Consider the following 18,076-nt stretch of genomic DNA (forward strand, 5'->3'; position numbering starts at 1 on the left):
ACCACCCCATGGGAATATCAATTATCACAGTGAAACAACAATTCAAATAGGGGATCAAATGAATGAACTACCTCATAAGTGTCTAAACAATAATCATGGATTGATATAGAAAACCTTAAGCCACAATATCCACCATAGAATTAAGCTGAAGACTACATTTGGAGTGATAAGCTTTTCCCAACCCATTGACCTCTACTTCAACATTACATACACATTTCTCTATTTTTCACACATCTCACATTTCTAATTCACGATAAACCGAAGCCCCAAAGTGTTGTTTTGCAAATATATTTTCATTTTCTTCTCTTATACACAATATAAAAAAAAACGGAAGTATGTAGCGTCTTTTGCAGGGTGTCTCTCTACAATTTTACAATAACTCTACGATATCATCTTTGGTGTTATTTTGCAGAATAAATTGAATTTTCACCCACAAGAGAAAGAAAATAAGGGTGAAAAATACAATTTCCGTATGACATGTTGACGATTGACTGAACATTTTAAACATATTTCACCCAAAGGGATTAGAACTATTCTGGCATGTCTATTCTAATAACGAAAATGACATGTACAAAAATTACACTTCAGAAAAGAAGCTTTATAATAATTATTATAATGCTGGCACAACATCCCATAGAGAAACTAGGCCTTCTTACAAGGGGAGTTTGTAACATTATGTTTTATTATAACAAGGATAAGATTATAAATCCCATATGCCGCGGAATCAGTGCAATGAAACTCACTGGAAGCTTAAAGGGAGTTCGAACCCAGGATATGAATTATGAAATGGTGAATTTAACACGTGATAAATTCACCGGTATGAAATCATTCAAGAAAGTTTCACATAAATCATCATATAAAAGATACCGTAAAGCTGGCTATACATTATGGCGTCTACACACTAGAGAAATTTATGTCCATATTGAAGCAAATTCCCTACGCTTGTGTAGGAAAAACTCTTCAATATGGACATAAATTTCTCTAGTGTGTAGAGGCCATTAGACTTAATTTATTGAAATATTTCTTTTCAATATCAAATATTGACAAGGATTGCCTCCACATTGCAAAGATTTATTGACATAAATGTTTCAATATTGAAGAGAATTGTCCAGCGTGTAGGCAAATATTGAAATATTTGTTTCAATATGGAACATTATATTCAATATTTTATTTCATTATTTTAAATGGCTACAAACCAGGCCAAATTATGTCAATAAAAAATTTCAAAGTCACATTGAAATAAAATTTCAAAGAAATTCTAAATATCAAATTGATTTGATATTTCCTTCAATATTTTTTAATGGTCTGGAATCTTCTTCCTTCAGAACATCACAGAACTGCAGGATTTTCCTTGTTCATGAATGAAAACACATCCAAGATCACAATCCAAGTCAAGACACATCTCTCCTGCTTCCTCCAGAAAATCTCAGAACTTCTAGGATTTTCTTGAATATTATGCCCAAAACACTTCAGATACATTCTGTGGTCAGAGTATCCCAGATCTTCTTAAGATTTTTTTGAAAATTATGTCAAAAACACTCCAGATACTTTCTGTGTTCAGAGGATTCCTGGAGCTTTCTCCAGAAATCCTAGATCTTCTGGGATTTTATTGTTCATTATGCCCAAAGCACTACAGATACTTTCTGTGGTCAGAGGATTCTGGAGCTTCCTTCAGGAAATCCCAGATCTTCTGGGATTTTCTTGAATATTATGCCCAAAGCACTACAGATACTTTCTGTGGTCAGAGGATTCCTGGAGCTTCCTCCAGAAATCCCAGATCTTCTAAGATTTTTTTGAAAATTATGTCAAAAACACTCCAGATAGTTTCTGTGGTCAGAGGATTCCTGGAGCTTCCTCCAGAAAGGCCGTCTTTCAAGGTTCGACCTTGAAAGACGGCTTCAGCACATATTAAGCTCTCTTTTAAATGTCCGCCTTTCAAAATTTTGACCTAGTTATAACTTACTTAAATAAATTACGAAAATGATTCAATTCTTTTTAAAATAAATTAGATAATTTGGAATTGAATCTAAAATGAAATTTTGATGTGTCTCCACTGACTGTTTCATATGAACATAGTAGAAAGGAAGACCACTGTACAAACTTTATTACTCAAGAATACTTCCTCCTAATTTTTTTCTTTGCGCATCTATTACAATCTATTAAAATCGGAAAAATTTAACGAAATCAAAATTCATCTACTTTTCTTTTGAAAACGTTTTGCATGTGTTTATCTCATTTCTTACGGCTCAAAATTGGGTTGAACTAAATTAAATATCTTATGATGTTTGAATAAAAAAAAGAAGAGTGCGATATGTAAAACGTTGTATAAATAAAGGGATTTGAATTTTAATTTCATGAAACCTTCCTGATCTAAAAAGAATAAAAGATGAGCCGAAGGTTTGAAGAACAAAATCCCAATTTAGGTCTGATTCTAAATTATCCCATTGCACCCTGATTATTCAAATTTTCAGAATAAGCAAATATCATTATGTAAGTAGCATGTGACGTCAAAATTGTGTTCACTGATAAACACGTTTAAAATAATAACATCAAGAAAATGCTTAGGTTGGTGTTAGAGCTCTTAGCCAGTAAACACTTACACCATCTGTATCTGGAATACAACAGCTAATTAAAGACAATTTGTAGGTTGATAGAACTACAAGATGAGTCTTATTTTATGTGCTGACTTCTAATGAGTTATTGCATCTTGTTTTTAATTAAGATTTACTTTAAAACAAGTGGTGAAAAATGTAGAATTTATGTATGATTTGGAAATAGACATTCTTCTAATGATTTATACTCGAAAATTCTCTCAAGAAATATACTGCTTGAAAACAATGCTACGCAGCAGAGATTTATTTAATTCTATGGGCTATAAAAGCATAAAGTATAGTAAAAGGGACTTTCGCTACCCTACTAGTTGTTCTTAAATTGTATTTGTATTGTATTGTATTTATTCTTCATCTTGATTGTGATATTTCCCACCTCTCCTGCGGCCATCGCCGTCTTAGCGTTGGTGACCAACCTCAAGAGCCAAAATGATGGAAAAGCTCTATCACGGGTTGTATAAGCCAAAGTAACATTATTTGGTTAGGGGGAAGTGGGGCTACTTTGAGCTGTGGGGCTACATTGTTATACGATTTTTTCGCATATTTCTAATGGAAACTGAGTTTTAACTTGATATAATTTGGATAGACAAAATAATTGTGGATCTAAATAAAATAATTATAAGGACCAGCCTCATTGGGAAATAGGCGAAAAAGTCGTATAACAATCTAGCCCCACAGCTCAAAGTAGCCCCACCTCCCCCTACAGATCTTTCATTAACTCTTTCCGGACCGCAGCATATGCTGCAAGCCAATTTCACAATTTTTAATCAAAAATATCTATGCTCAGGAATTAATTGAGGTCCTACAAAAAATATCTTACATTTGGACATCCTTATAGTTTGTAATCATCCACAAGAATAGGATTTTTATCAATTCTAAATAATTAAAAAAACATTGTTTTTCACAGAACATTCATATGCTGCTTTGGGTACGAGAGTCCCAAAAGAGACGAAAGAGTTAAAGCCTTTTAAATAAAAATGTCAGGAAATGTCCGGTAAAAAAATAATAATAATAGTAATAATTATAATTATAATTATAAATCTGAGAAGTAATCAAATAAGAGGCCTAATTCTCCAGAAAAATCATTACAAGCTTTATTTATTTATTTGCTTTTGATAGGCTAAAAGAATAGTTTGTCATCTTTCTAAAGCAGTCTTGAGACTAGAGATTTCCGCCAGTTCAGAGGTCGGAATTTCTATAAAAGAAATAATAAGCAATTGCAGTGTTTTTTTTTCAAAATCTGAAATGTTAATCGAACTCAATCGATCGGAAAGTGCAAATAGCTTCACTTTTTATAAGGCTTGATAACCTCCTGGTTATTAGAATAAGCAAAAGGAATAAAAGAATGAAATAAATACGACTTTAAAATTGGGATTAGAAAACAATTTTTAAATACAGCAAGAACAGTTTGCTGAAATCATAAATAATGCCTCAGATTTAACTTTCATTGCATGTACAAATCTCCACCTAGACCGCTCTTCATCGTAAAGTATTGTAATCAATTTCTAACTGTATCTCAGTTTATATTTATGGTAGTAGAAAAAAACGAACATTTCCTGCAGAAAATTTGCTTTAAAAAATTGCATTTACAGTAGATGAGAAATTCTACTCGTTTCGACGATGTTGAAAAAGCAGTTGCACAAATCCTGCTTAAGAGCTTAATTTTCTAAATAGACCACAACCCATCCAATAAACCTTTACGAGAACTTTTAGTGCTGAGAAAAATTACATCGGAAGTAAATGGTTGTCTTTCCTATTAACTATTTTAGGAAAAATAGGTCATATATCACTAAAAAAAAGATCTTTTCGTTATACTTAAGAACATGTAGGTTTTCTTTACCGACAGACTAGAAAATGCTAGGAGACCTAATCACTATTCAAATGTAATTAAAAATCTCACAAAATATTTTTTGTCGTTTAGCGTTCTCTGATTGGCTAGAGCTTTAAAGTAAACAAAGCTCTAGCCAATCAAAGAACACAATAGCACCAAAATATTTGACGAGCATATGTATTCAATTGAATGTAGGCAACGCTTTAAAATGATTCATGAACAGGATTTTCTCAAACCTTAAAGGTCAAAGATGTTATCCCTTTGATTTTTGAAACACCTAAACTTCCTAAAAATAAATCCTTTAAATATTGTATATGTAGATACTTTTGAAAATATAGAAATCGCAATGATGTTCATATTGTAGAATTAAAAAATATTTAATAAATCTATGTGTAATTTCTTTCAGTAGGGGAAGGTTTTGCACATTCGTAATGTTGCAGCTTCGTAAAAGTTGATTTTTTCCAAGTTACTAAATGAATATCATCCATCGTCATATAATCTAAAAGCTAGTCCTACATCTCACATTTCCTGATAAACTTGGAAGCCTAGGCCTTTTTTCCTGGGTCCAAAAGGCAAAAATAAAAAATGGACATAAAATCGTAATTATGATGTGTAATATTATATTTTATGCATTTTTTCATACTTCAAGTGTCTCTTCGAAAAAGCAACTATTCCAAGTTATAGAGGGTTTATTAGGGTTAATATTTACCGTGAAAATCTGTTGCTTGAAGGGAGTCGTTTTTGTGAGTGGAAGAAAATTCATAAAAATTACCACCCTTTAAGGATCCTTTTAAGGATACCACCTTTTAAGGATTCGCCAGATATTTTGTCGTACTGGAAGGGTTAACTTTGGAATGGGAATCATAAACGTGTAGCCAACAATGTGACATTGATATTCAAAGTGTCAGTTGTATTATTGCATTTTGTGATTATAAAATAGCTAATAATTAAAATGCCTTCTTCTTCTCACGCTCTCTCTCTCTCTCCCTCTTTGTAGATAATTGGTATAGGTACAAAAAGTGGTTTAATGCATTTGCCGGATGCAATGTTGAGTCACTTGCGCGCACGAGCTAATAGTAAGATTGCTGATTAGTGATCGTGGTTGATGATCACAATCACGAAGTCTTGGTCAGAAAGAGTGATCATACAAGTGAGAATTGAGAAAGAATAATATTGATGGCAAAAAAAATATAGGAGTTTATATAGAAAAAGTAATATTTATGATAGTTGCGAGAGATGATGTTGCGATGGCCACATGCATTTGCACTTTGTGATCACTCACCAAAAGTGGACAATTTTGGCTGGTACTGATGCTGGAAATTGAGTTGCTTTTCCGTCTGCTGATTGAATTGTTGCTGTACAGCAGCAAAGGACGATGGTGATCCATTTTGACACGATGTCGCTTGCTCTTGGAGGGCCGTGGACAAATCATCAAAGTAGAAGATATCGGTGATACTTGAAGAGCTCGTGGAGGTTGCTTTTTGAGAGAGCAGTTGAATTTGTGGTTGGCTATTTAACATTTGAATTTAGTTTTTCTTTAATTTTTTTCTCTTCTATTTGGGAGCCTTTCGCTTCTTGTGTTTTCTTCTTTTTTTTTTTTTTGCAAATATCTCTCTGTGACTTTCAGTCGTGACTATTTTACTTCTTCAGATTTAATTACGTGAATCACACATAAAAAAACACAAACACACTAAATTGTGATTATAATTCTTCGAGACACTTTCAAGATCTCGCCAGTAGAGATGGAAAGATTTTGTATTTTTTTTATTGTTTAAAGGATTTTTATTAAATCACTGTGTTAATTTGGTTCTTTTTAGGCTTTTAGACTTTGATGATTGTTTTCGGTATAGATTTTTTTTCTTTTATGCTGTGATGTGGATTTGGCAATTTATGTCTCTGTGGAGATTTTTTTTCCGGTTTATTGGCTTTTTTCGCGCTATGTGTTTTCAACTTGTAAGGGAGAAAAAATTCATTAGCTGATTTCTTGTACTTTCATTTAGCCGTAATTCCCCAATCATTTCGGCAATATTTCCCGTGAATATGGTCTTTTATACTGAGCAATGCTTTATTATTGATTGCGAATTAGTAAATAACGAGAAAATAATAATGTCATATAGAGAGAAAAGTTGAGAATAACAATGGATGAATGACTGTTTTCCTCCGGTGAGCCGGATGATGGTGATAGTGGTTGGAATGAGCTATGCTGAAGAATACATGATGAGCTGGAGGTTATTACTGACAAGTGTTGGCATGGATAAAAAAAAAACTTTAACGAGCCTCTCCTTGAGATTTGAGCAGCAATTTCATATCTCCATCATCGTGATATCGTTATTCTTTTCACCACGATATTAATTTCAATAGTCCTTGGCTCATCCTCTCAAATCATTTTCCTTGCTCATTTTTTTTGGTTTTTTTTTTCTTATTATTCGATAATTTTATGAAGAAGCAGTTTTATGATGATTTGCATCTGAGAATCTTTTAGTAATTTGATGACGTTCAGTAATGCCTTTTAGTATCCATCCGATATCCATAGCAAAAAGCATGAGAGGCATTTTCCATTCAAAAGCCAATCTCACACTCTCACTTTAACTCCCGCAATATTACATCCTCCTCAGGGAAGAACATGATGAGGAATCAGGTTGGATGTTGAAAGCTTGTATGCTATTCTTGTGTACACTAAACAACATTATACTAGGCTATAGGCAGTTCCCTGAAATTTTATTAAGTCCCAATTTGACCCACATTTGCCTCTCTGGCTCTCTCTCATTCAATTCTGGACGCTTATATCCATGAGTTTATCTTCATGCCATTCACATCCGCAATCACAAACATTCTCACTCAAGTTGACCACATGCACATCAATTTCACAAAGTTACTCCATCAACATCAACCCTTTTTTCGAAAAAGTGCCCTCAAGGCTCTTCAGTGTCCGGTTATAAAAAGTATCACGGTCAATGGCAATATCCCCCAAGAAAAAAAGCTCCTAATGATTGACCGAATTGTCAAGCACCAAATCAATACAACTCCCATTTTGTTGTTATTTAAAAGCAATATTCAAAAAATACATCATTCCACCTTTCTTCCGTTCTTCTCGGGTGTGCGCTATAAAAGTTGGACTTATTGTACTTTTAGACCCACCCCCATGAGATACCTCCTTACAGCCAACAAGGGACCACATATAGGGTTTTTATGGTGACATAAGGCGCAAATTTCGTGTACGTCAATACTCAACATATGAGTCTGTTACTGTATTTTATGCCGCACATACTGAATGCATAAAAATTGCGAGAATCTTAATTAAATTTCAAGGTACTTTGAAAAAGCCATAAAGTGATTTGTAGCAGAAAAAATGAGTGCTCTTTGAGAAAATTTACCACATGTATTTCATGATTCAAATAAATCATTATAACAGTTTGAATGCAAATTAACGCATTTATGGTTCAACAGAATTATAGTTAAACCAATAAGAGGGCAGTTAGAGAGCTTTTTTATAGCAACGCACTATAATCTATAAATGAAAGCTTTTTAACATACAATTCACAAACTATAAAAAGTGAGTTTGGTCAATTATTTGTTAAAAGTTTGTCAAAAGAATGTCCGACTAAAAATAAAAATATAGAAAAAGCTTTGTAGTATTTGAAAAGGAAAAGTGAAGTTCATAAGTAAGACTTTATACTACTTCACTATGTCCTGATATTTTTTTTCCTTATTATTAATTTATTATTAATGAATACAAATTACTAAAGAATGCGAAAAAAAATAAAGTAATGAGCTTTCGCACAGGTTTCTTTTAAAGAAATAATTAACAAAGTATTTTAACCCTTTAAGGACGATTGGAACACCGGTGTCCCATAAAGAAAATAATTTTTCCTGACTACCTAAAGTTATTTTTTTCTTATGTCTGTACATAATTGCAAAGTAGAAGGTTGAAGGAATCTAGGATATTTTTTGCAAGTCTAGCTATTTGCTATGTAGTAAATTTTTAAGCTAAAAAATTACGAATTTTTAAATTCTCATAATGATAATTAATTTTATTTATTTTTTATACTTTCAATTTTTATTAAACAAAACCCTTTTGGAAATAAACACTACAATACTCAAACATAATATTTTTCATTTGAGTCAAAATTATCATTCATTGGTATTGTCAGAAAAATTACTTAAACTTTTAGGCTATTTTTGTCCCTATCGCTCATAGAGGTAAAAATACACCGAATGAGACTCTGTTGGATTTTCTAAGGCTAGATGTAAGACCGTTTACTGACTTTGTATATCGGTTTCATTTTTATTGCTGATTTTCGGTCAGCAAAAACTGTCTCGTCGTTAAAGGGTTAAAAAATTGTGGTACGGGGAAGTGGGGCTACTTTGAGCTGTGGGGTTACATTGATATATGATTTTTTCGCATATTTTTAAAGGAAACTGGGCCTAACCATAATTTAATTTAGATCCACAATTGTTTTGTCTACACAGAAAAAAATATTTTGTAAAAATGTTCGTAAATGTTTGTGAATTCCTATAGGGGAGTTACAAAATGCTCGTGAATCGTATAACCCACAAACAAGTTCGTTAATGTTTGTACTTTTTCACAAACAATGTTTGTAACATGATTATTTGACGAAATTTTTTTGTACTTTTACAAACATTTACGAACATTTTTTATGTGTTTACGAACATTTACGAACAAATGTTTGTAAAAATACAAAAAATGCTCGTCATGTGATCATGTTACAAACAAGGTTTGTGAAAAAGTACAAACTTTTACGAACATATTTGTGGGTTATACGATTCACGAGCATTTCGTAACACCCCCCATAGGAATTCACAAACATTTACGAACATTTTTACAAAATATTTTTTTCTCCGTATCTAAATTACATTACGTTAAAGCCAAGTTTCCTTAAAAAATATGCAAAAAAAAAATTGTATAATCAATGTAGCCCCACAGCTCAAAGTAGCCCCACCTCCCCCTACCACATTAATTTTAGTTTGGCATTTTACTGATCAAATAAAGAAATACTAGAGCTACTTGATCAAATAAAATTCCAATTAAACTTATTTTTATTATTTTCAGAATATTTCTTTTCAAATATGAAATAAGTCAAATTTTTCGAGTGTATTAGGAGACTTTCAGCCTTCGTACACACTCTGGCTTCAAACAGTTCATATTTTTCTGATATTCTTTTAATGAACTTGACCTATCCATGGCAATTTTCACAGCTAGTCTTCAGGTTTCTTTAATGAATCTAACCCTGACCTATTTTTTTTCGGGAAAAGTGTACCTTAAGACTACCATTAAAGAAATATCGGAAGATTATGAAGTGTTCGAAGCTAGAGTGTGTGCGAAGCCTGAAAGCCTTCCCTTATATAAAAAAATGTGTAATACATATTTCCGAGAAAGCTCTATCAGCAACTAATTAAATATTTAATCAAAATATTCTAGTCTGATCCTATTCTCTGATCGTCTGGAGTTTAAAAGCATTCAAAGTTTTTAAAGCTCAAACGACCAATCAGAGAATGTGTTGTGCAATAATAATGTTTTATGAAATAATTAAAACAAGTTAAAACCAAAAACATTTTAACACTGCCACTAAATTTTGTTGTAACGATGATACAGAAAAAGATTATTCAGGCAAATACTAAAGAAATTTGAATTGATTAAGTCAATTTTTCAGTTTATGTTTATTAACAAGTTAAAAATTTCATTGTCTCTTGATAATATAAATTTATCATCTACAAAATTAGCAGTGTCTCTTTAGTAGCATGTATTCATTAAATTAAAACACAATGCGTTGCTATTCAAAGATCTAAAAGTTAAATGGCCTCTTAATTTTGTAAAAAAGAAGTCAAGACATTGTAATTGTTAAAGTTTCTTCCCAAAATAAAATTCGCATTTTCCATTTATTTATTCCAAACAATCTAATGTAAATTTAAATTATGCGTTATTTGTCAATCTAACTGTGGTAAATGTTCACGAGCATACTAAATCTCAGGTGAATTAAGTGGCGGACATTTGACCTTTAAAAAATTGGGTTTTCAGAATATCTCAGGGTTATTTGCATGTATGAAATGGCAATGTTTCGGAATATTACAAGAACATCTTAAATATTAATGTGATGGTGATATCTAGGAATGTTTTTGCCGCAAATGCAAACAATTTATCCCTTGGGGAGAAGAAAATATAATGCTATGCTACAAATCATAAAATGCTTCACCCACAAATGTTCTCATTTTAATGGATTCGCCACCTTATGTATACTACCGGGGCACAAACACAGTATCAAAAGTGCTATTTTTCCTCAATAATTGGTAAATATTTTAGTTAGAAACAAGTCTCTACAATAATGGTGAATTAAATTGATGAAGAGAGAAATTTTTCAAATGTTGCGTTACAATTGCTGGGTGGATATTTTGAAATGCGTCAATTTCACTTTTCATACAGTGTCTGGGTCACTTTCCTTGAAGTCTCGCAAAAGGAGAATGGTCAAAACTATATGGGCGCTGGTCCCGGAATCGCCACAACCGAGAGTAGGCGCATTTTCTAGGTACTGATATAAGATTGAAAAATTGCCGGGACCCAGGACGATAAACGCTGGGAGTCCTTGTAAAAATGCCTTTATCCTTTCGTTAAATCGCTGTTTTGACAACGAATTACGCAAGAACGGCTAAAATGATCTTAATGAAATTCGGTATAGAGTCACTGTATGACTTAAAGTTTTTATCCATGCATATCACCCCCTCCCCCCATCCTCCATTCTGATAGCCCCCATACAAAATGGGGGCACTTTACCTTATAACTTCTTTCTAAGAGCAGGTAGAAAGCTGAAATTCGACAAGGGAACAAAGCTTAGGGAAGACTTTTAAACCATGCTTAATATCTCCCTCCTCTGTCCCCCTTTCTGCTAGCCCTCATGCAAAATGAGAGCATTTCACCTTATAACTCCTTTCTGAGAAAAGATAGAAAGTTGAAATACAGCATGGGAACAAGGCTTAAAGAAGACTTTTTAACCATATTAACCAAACTCTTCGTCCATCACCCCTTCTGGTAGCCCCCATACAAAATAAAACTATTTTACCTTATAACTCCTTTCTAAGAGGAGGCATAAAGCTGTAATTCGACTAGATGTCTATAAATGCATATAAAATCTAGAAAATTATTGTTAACATTATTAGTTATTCATTTTTTTTTCTTTTTTAATAAACCAACTACTTCTTCTCAGAAAAGAGGTCAAAATGTTCTCATTTTGTATGGGATTACTAGAAGGGGTGGTGGAGGAGCGGGTTAACATGCATAGTTGAAAAGTCTTCCATAAGTTTTGTTCCCTTGTTGAATATCAGCTTTCTACATCGTCTTAGAAAGGAGTTATAAGGTAAAGTGCCCCCATTTTGTATGAGGGCTACCAGAACGGAGGGTGGAAGAAGGGGGTGGTATGCATAAATAAAAAGTTTAAAACATACACTGACCCTATACCGAATTTCATCAAGATCGCTTTAGCAGTTCTTGTATAATTCGTAGTCAAAACAACGATTTTTCGGAAGGATAAAGGCCTTTTTTACAAGGACTTCCAGCGTTTATCGTCCTGGGCCCCGGCATTTTTCCCAACCTTATATCAATATCTTCAAAATGCGTCTACTCTAATCTTTGTATGAAGATGAACCAGCGCCCATATACTTTTGATCATTCTTCATCATTCTAAAAAATAGTTTTTATGCTCTAGAACTGTTCCTCCATGGTTTAGAACATTGGTCCCACAACAAAAGTTGTTACCTATACTAATGTCTATCCAATGACATAGGTCCCGTTCGTGGCGATTCCGGGACCGGATTTGACCATTCTCCTTTTGAAATCACATTTAGAGAGTGAGGAAACACCACACAAAAAAATCAATAAATATTTTGTAAATCTCATAAATACACCACAAAAATCACTGGAAATTTTCTCAAGAGCTTCTTTTACTCCAAATAATACTTCTACTGTCCTTGTACTTCCACAAAACTCCTATGCTGATGAAAAAACACAAGAAGAGAGAAATAATTGAGGTTTTAAATTAGTATAAAGCACCATCAGGCACGAACACATAGCACACGTTTTCCCATAAAAAAAAGCTAAGGTAACGGAGAAGAAAATAGAAAAGCTCGAGGATTTTTTTTTGTGTCACCACCTGTTCGATTTTCATTTTTTATTCACCTTGTACTTTTTTCTTCTTATTTCCCCCCAAAAAAATATTGATTGCAGGATCAAGCTAATGGAGGAATGAAGCTTATTCCTTAGCACTAAATTGCTATAAAAAGGGTGGTGCCATAATACTATTGTATACAAACATTGAGGTAAAAGAAATTATATGTTATAAGAATCATGAATAAACTGTAGAAAATTCTTAAGTAATGCTTGCACGAAGCTACACACCATCGCTAAAAACACACCAAAGAACATTAATTACACCATATTCTGCTGATAAGAAATGTCATAAAAAAAAATGAATTTAACTAATTTCCTCTATTTGCACGTGGTGATAGACTTATCGCTGTTTTAATTGATTGCATTTGGGTGTAGCGAAAAAAGTTTTGATGAAGCCGAGTTTTCAAAAGTTTCTAACATATAAGCAAAGAATTTCAACACAAAAGAATACTACAGAAAAGCACTTTTAATTATGAAAACTTTCTATTGAATTTAATATTTGTATTATAAATCCTAAGGTAAAATCAAGAAAGAAACATTCTTAACTTTGTGCAAACTACACAACTTTAGTTTTGCTTTCTTAGAACAGCAACATTCCCCATAAGTATGACTACAAAACCACATGTACGAAAGTTTCAATTGAAGTTGGATATGTGTGATTATTATGTTGGTTTTGCAATAAAGATCCTTCAATAAACTCAATAACCAAAGAAACCCCAATGTGTACACTTAGAAAAGGTGAATTAACCCCTTTTCGCCACTTTAAACAAAAAGTGAAAGATTTTTAATATCAAAACGATAAAAGGGAGAGCCTGTCTGTTTGAGACGCTGTTGACTATTCTTTGAATATTTAAATAAATGTAATAAAAACACTAATCGAGTTATTTTAATAAAGTCTATACTACTGTAGGGAGAAGTGGGACACCTTTAAAAGCGGGACACCTTTAAAAGCGGGACACCTTTGAAATTGAGATTTTTCATCTATTTTTATGTGGAACTAAGCCATTTCATAATGTAATTTAGCTTCTCAATCTGTTTGTGCACCTAAATTATATCACGATAAGGCTCAATTTTTTTTAAAAAATAGGCAAAAAATCCCAATTTCAAAGGTGCCCCACTTCCCCCTACCATTACACTTTTTCAAGATAATTATCTGAGTTTTGGAAATAATGCCTTCAATTCATAAAAAAAGTGTCTCAAAGGTCTAAAACATACCGGTTTTCTCCTATCAATTAATAATGTCTAGATCTAGTCTAGATTATAAGTATTTTCAAATTTTTCAGTGAATTGTTTAAAATGTATTTTCTGTAACCATACCAAAGCAAGAAAAAAAACTGTAACTGAAGAGTTTTTGTGACAGTTTTTTAAGGTGAAAATAATTTCAAAAATTAAAATGAAACACAAAAAAATTGGAATAAACTCCATGTGTAAATAATTAAAATTTACTTTGTATAATTACGGGGGACTGTTCTCACGAACTTTTTCTATTACATGATTCTGGTAATGTATTCAAATTTTCGAATAACAATCAATTTAATAAATCTAAATGTTCTGCAAGAAAAGTCTCTGGGGATCAATTTCCTAAAATAGATTAACTTTCCGCTTTTCTTTCCTTAAGGAAAGCTTAAAGATTTTAGTTACAAATTCGTTATCAAAATTAAAGATTTACAACACTAAGTTAATAGTGCTATATTCCAATGAAAAAGGAATATGTTTTTAGTACTTTACTGTTCTAAAGTGCTTCTGCATTACGAGTTTTTTTTTGTAATAGGTCCTGTCTTGACTATTTCCCCAGTCCTAGAACAGTTGTAACAGGAACCAATACAAAGAAAAGTCGATTACGAAGTCGCAGTAAATAACAGTAAAGTCCTAAAAAACAACACGTTCATTTTTTCCGCAATTAAAGATTACAAAATTCTCCAAACCCAGGTTTAAAATTCCCGTTTAAGCTTTATTAATGTAAAATATATTACATTTTAGATTGAAAGCTTAAATACGACGGAAAATAATCACTTTCAAACTAAAAATCATTGTAGGGGAATATGTATCAACTTTGAAACAGAGTTAAAAACTCAGTGCTTAAAGATTTGTCTAAGGACTAAGGGGTATGACGTATGACTATCAAATAACTGTCGCTCAAAAAAATTTCTCATAGATAGGTACAACTATAGTGCAGACTTTCCGGTAATTTCGATCAAACATAAAGGTTTATTATGATAGTGTATTCAGCTAAAGCAAAATTCTTTGCAAATTTATGACGAAATTGCCAAATCCATGAGGAAAAATGGAGGATTAGGAAAATTTCGTAAATTTACTCAATTTGGCAGAACTTTTCGAACAAAAGCTTAAAAATGGAAATTTGAGAACAATTACCAGCGCAACTAATGAAAGAAAAAAGTGCCCTAACGCGGATAAAAATATTGTCAATGTTCATACAGTAGAGTTCCTCAAATTTGAACATTTGGGAGGTATAGATGACATTTCTCACTCCTCAAATTTGAACAATATTTTCAAAAACGTAACGGAATTCATGTAAAATTCGCTTTTCCTAACCTAAGGAAAATAACTTTAGAGAACTTTAACAATTGAATTTTTGTTAAATAGGTGGAATGTGTTGAGAAAATTAATATAACACGACATTATTGAGGAAACACTGGAGAAAAATAGTTTTAATTCAGACTCCATGCAAAGTTTTTTTACATAACCTCATATCTTACATTTTGAATGCAACCGTCGTTCAAATTTGAGGAACTCGACTGTAAATGCTTGATAATTTTTTTTTCGTGAAAAAGTAGAAATATTTACCGCGTAAACGGAACAATTCAGCTCCTTCAATATGGTTCACTAGTAAAGTAATTGCATAATGGTTTCAAATTTATCGTTTCCTAAAGAATAATAGCAGAACAAGATCAAAACAATCTAACGCCAGTCAGATATATATTCGAATATTTAAAAATTTATCCTTTTTGTGAGCTTCTATAAGAAGTAAGAATTTTAGAATTTTTATATTGACATAAGAATAGATAAGATTAATTTTTTTTATTTTCAATGTTATCAAATCACTTAATAACGTTCACAATTCGTTCATTTATTCATTCATTTTAAACCTCTTGGCCCTGTCGGAGTTTTGGTAAAAAAAATGTTTAAAGAAAATGTTTACATATCGACATAGATTCGCACGTTATTCGGATTGTTTTGATTTAAAATGTTCTAAAACCTGCTAAACCGGATGGGTTTCTTGCAAGCCATGAATTTGACGTGTTTTAGTGCTTTTATGTAATATGAAAATTACTAAAAAGTTGTAGCGAAGTTCTCAGATGGAAAATTTGTACACTTTTAGTAATTATAGCTGTTACTGTGTATCACTAAGCTAACTTTTGATGCCAGTTTAATTTAGTATACTGCATAAGTTAACGTAGGTAGTTATTAGAGAACTAATAATTTAATTTTAATATTTCAGTCTAAATAATTGGGAATTTAATGAAATTTAGTGACACGAAGTACTTCACTGGCGAATAGTAGTTATTGCACTCTATATTAAAGCATGAAACTCAATTTAACTCTTCCTTCTTAATTTACATTGTCATTCGTTTCACTTTTCCCAAGATGATACCCAGGTTGAATCGTTTTATTTTAAAGTTGTACATAGTGTTTAAAGAATAACATGCAATACGATTTTAGAGCACGATTCAAAAAAAAGCTTCTCCACAAGAGACCAATGTAAAAACGGATTTAAAGAGGTACTTTTAGGAATGAAATTTAAGGTGTACTGAGCACAAAATTCACTATCACTTGGTGCTAAAACGATCACACTATAAAGATGGTTCGTAAAACTTTTCCAAAAGAAATTGTTATGTTTCTATAAAAGTGTGAATAAAAAGTGTTAAAGAAAAGAACGTGTGTGACACAGATATTTGTCATTGACACAAGTGTTATTTGGTGTTTGGTCTCCCTTTCGCTCCAGTCCTCGCCTTCGCAACACTTTGATAATTTTATCAATTGAAAGGAAATTAAGAGGAAAACCAATCACTCGACCAAAAAAAAAAACACCAACAACTGTCACAAACTTTTTGTTCCTTTTGTTACCACAAAAACTCTTGAAACAGCTTTTCTCACTATACAAAAGTATTCTTCGGCAAAGTTGAAAAACACTGTTTTCTAATCAACTATCACAGAAGGTTTGATAAGTGCTGTCGAAGCAAAAAAAATAGCGACAATTCACACAAAAAAAATGGAGGTAGAAAAAAAAGAACACGTTTAACAAAAAAGGTGAAAAAGACTGAAATAAAACTTGAGTGATAGAGTGAGAGACAAGGTTTAAATGAAAAATCGATGTTGACAGTCGCGTAAAGACAAATTTAATTTATTAGGCACACCAACAAGCCAAAAAGTCGTGTAACAATGAATTGTCGCGTAATTTTTTGGTACCTCACACACGATCAATCCCCACAGAAATTTTCAGCCTATGCCAGTATAGTGTCCACAATGGCAAAATCTGAATATAAATTAATGTGGTATGTCCCACCATGACTAAATGATGATGACCAAATGTCTCTCCACTCACATACATAATTTTCCTCCACTCATGTCCACGTCTTCATCAATTTACCATACCTATGGACACACACTTGAAAAAATTCAGGTGAAATACTGACTGATGACTTTTAAAGAAGGCAGTGAAATAATCTCTGAGACAGCAAAAAAAACGAGACCTCATTGCATAATTACCAATCGACCAAATGGTATCAACGATAGGCAAAGAACTTTGCGATTTCTGACCAAACATTCAAGTGAAAGGAGACAGATTTTTCCTCTCTACAATTCAATATCCAAGAGAATTCGTCAGGTACTCCAGTTTACAAAAGACAAAAAAACACAAATTATTTGTATACTTTCATACCTTTCCATTGGACATTCAAGTTAAATTCACCAATTGGTTGAAAGAAGACCTTTATGATCTTGAGAATCGTAAGCTGATGCTTAATTGGCATAGTGACCTTAAACAGAGATTTCAGCTAAGCTCAAAAGATGTTGAAGGAAAACGTCTATAAAACCATGATTGTCTAAAATAACGTTACTGTAATGGTAACTTTTTGAAAAGCACTTCTGAATTGTTTTATAAGTCAATCTATAGTTTTCAAACTAAGATAACTCATATCAGACATTTGAAAAGACCGACAGGAAACAAAGAACACAGCTGTGGCTTATCCACAAATCATTAAACAAATATGTTGTCTTCTCTTTCTATTAAGAATCATCTGTGTCCCTTGGACTGAACAAAGCTCATTTTTGTCAATTAATGAGTAATCAATGTTAAAACTTTTACAAGGGTGGATTGATCCTTCAATATTTTCAAACAGATCGATACTAGTGTCCTCAGTAAAAGCCTTGATAGACTAATACTGATCCTCAAGAATATTTAGTCCATAATATTTGATGAGAAAGCATTAGGTAGAGGAA

The 18,076-nt window shown here is 32.4% G+C and overlaps 1 protein-coding gene across 11 annotated transcripts in view; it reads right to left on the minus strand.

Moving 5' to 3' along the window:
* Positions 1-18,076, minus strand: part of LOC129798960 (RNA-binding protein Pasilla) — a 115,712-nt gene that overhangs the window by 82,000 nt on the left and 15,636 nt on the right. For 4 of the 11 annotated variants that reach the window (XM_055842496.1, XM_055842501.1, XM_055842493.1 and 1 more), the window contains exon 2: positions 5,723-6,390. The exons of 3 other annotated variants lie outside the window; for them this stretch is intronic. In XM_055842496.1, coding sequence (XP_055698471.1) covers positions 5,723-5,960 — 238 coding nt within the window. In that variant the 5' untranslated portion in view covers positions 5,961-6,390. Of the gene's footprint in view, positions 1-5,722; positions 8,632-16,195; positions 16,874-18,076 lie in introns of those variants that run through there. 4 more of the 11 variants (XM_055842500.1, XM_055842494.1, XM_055842497.1 and 1 more) reach the window with 3 other exon arrangements.

This window comes from Phlebotomus papatasi, chromosome 1 (assembly GCF_024763615.1).
Source record: "Phlebotomus papatasi isolate M1 chromosome 1, Ppap_2.1, whole genome shotgun sequence".
Classification (NCBI taxonomy): Eukaryota; Metazoa; Arthropoda; class Insecta; order Diptera; family Psychodidae; genus Phlebotomus; species Phlebotomus papatasi.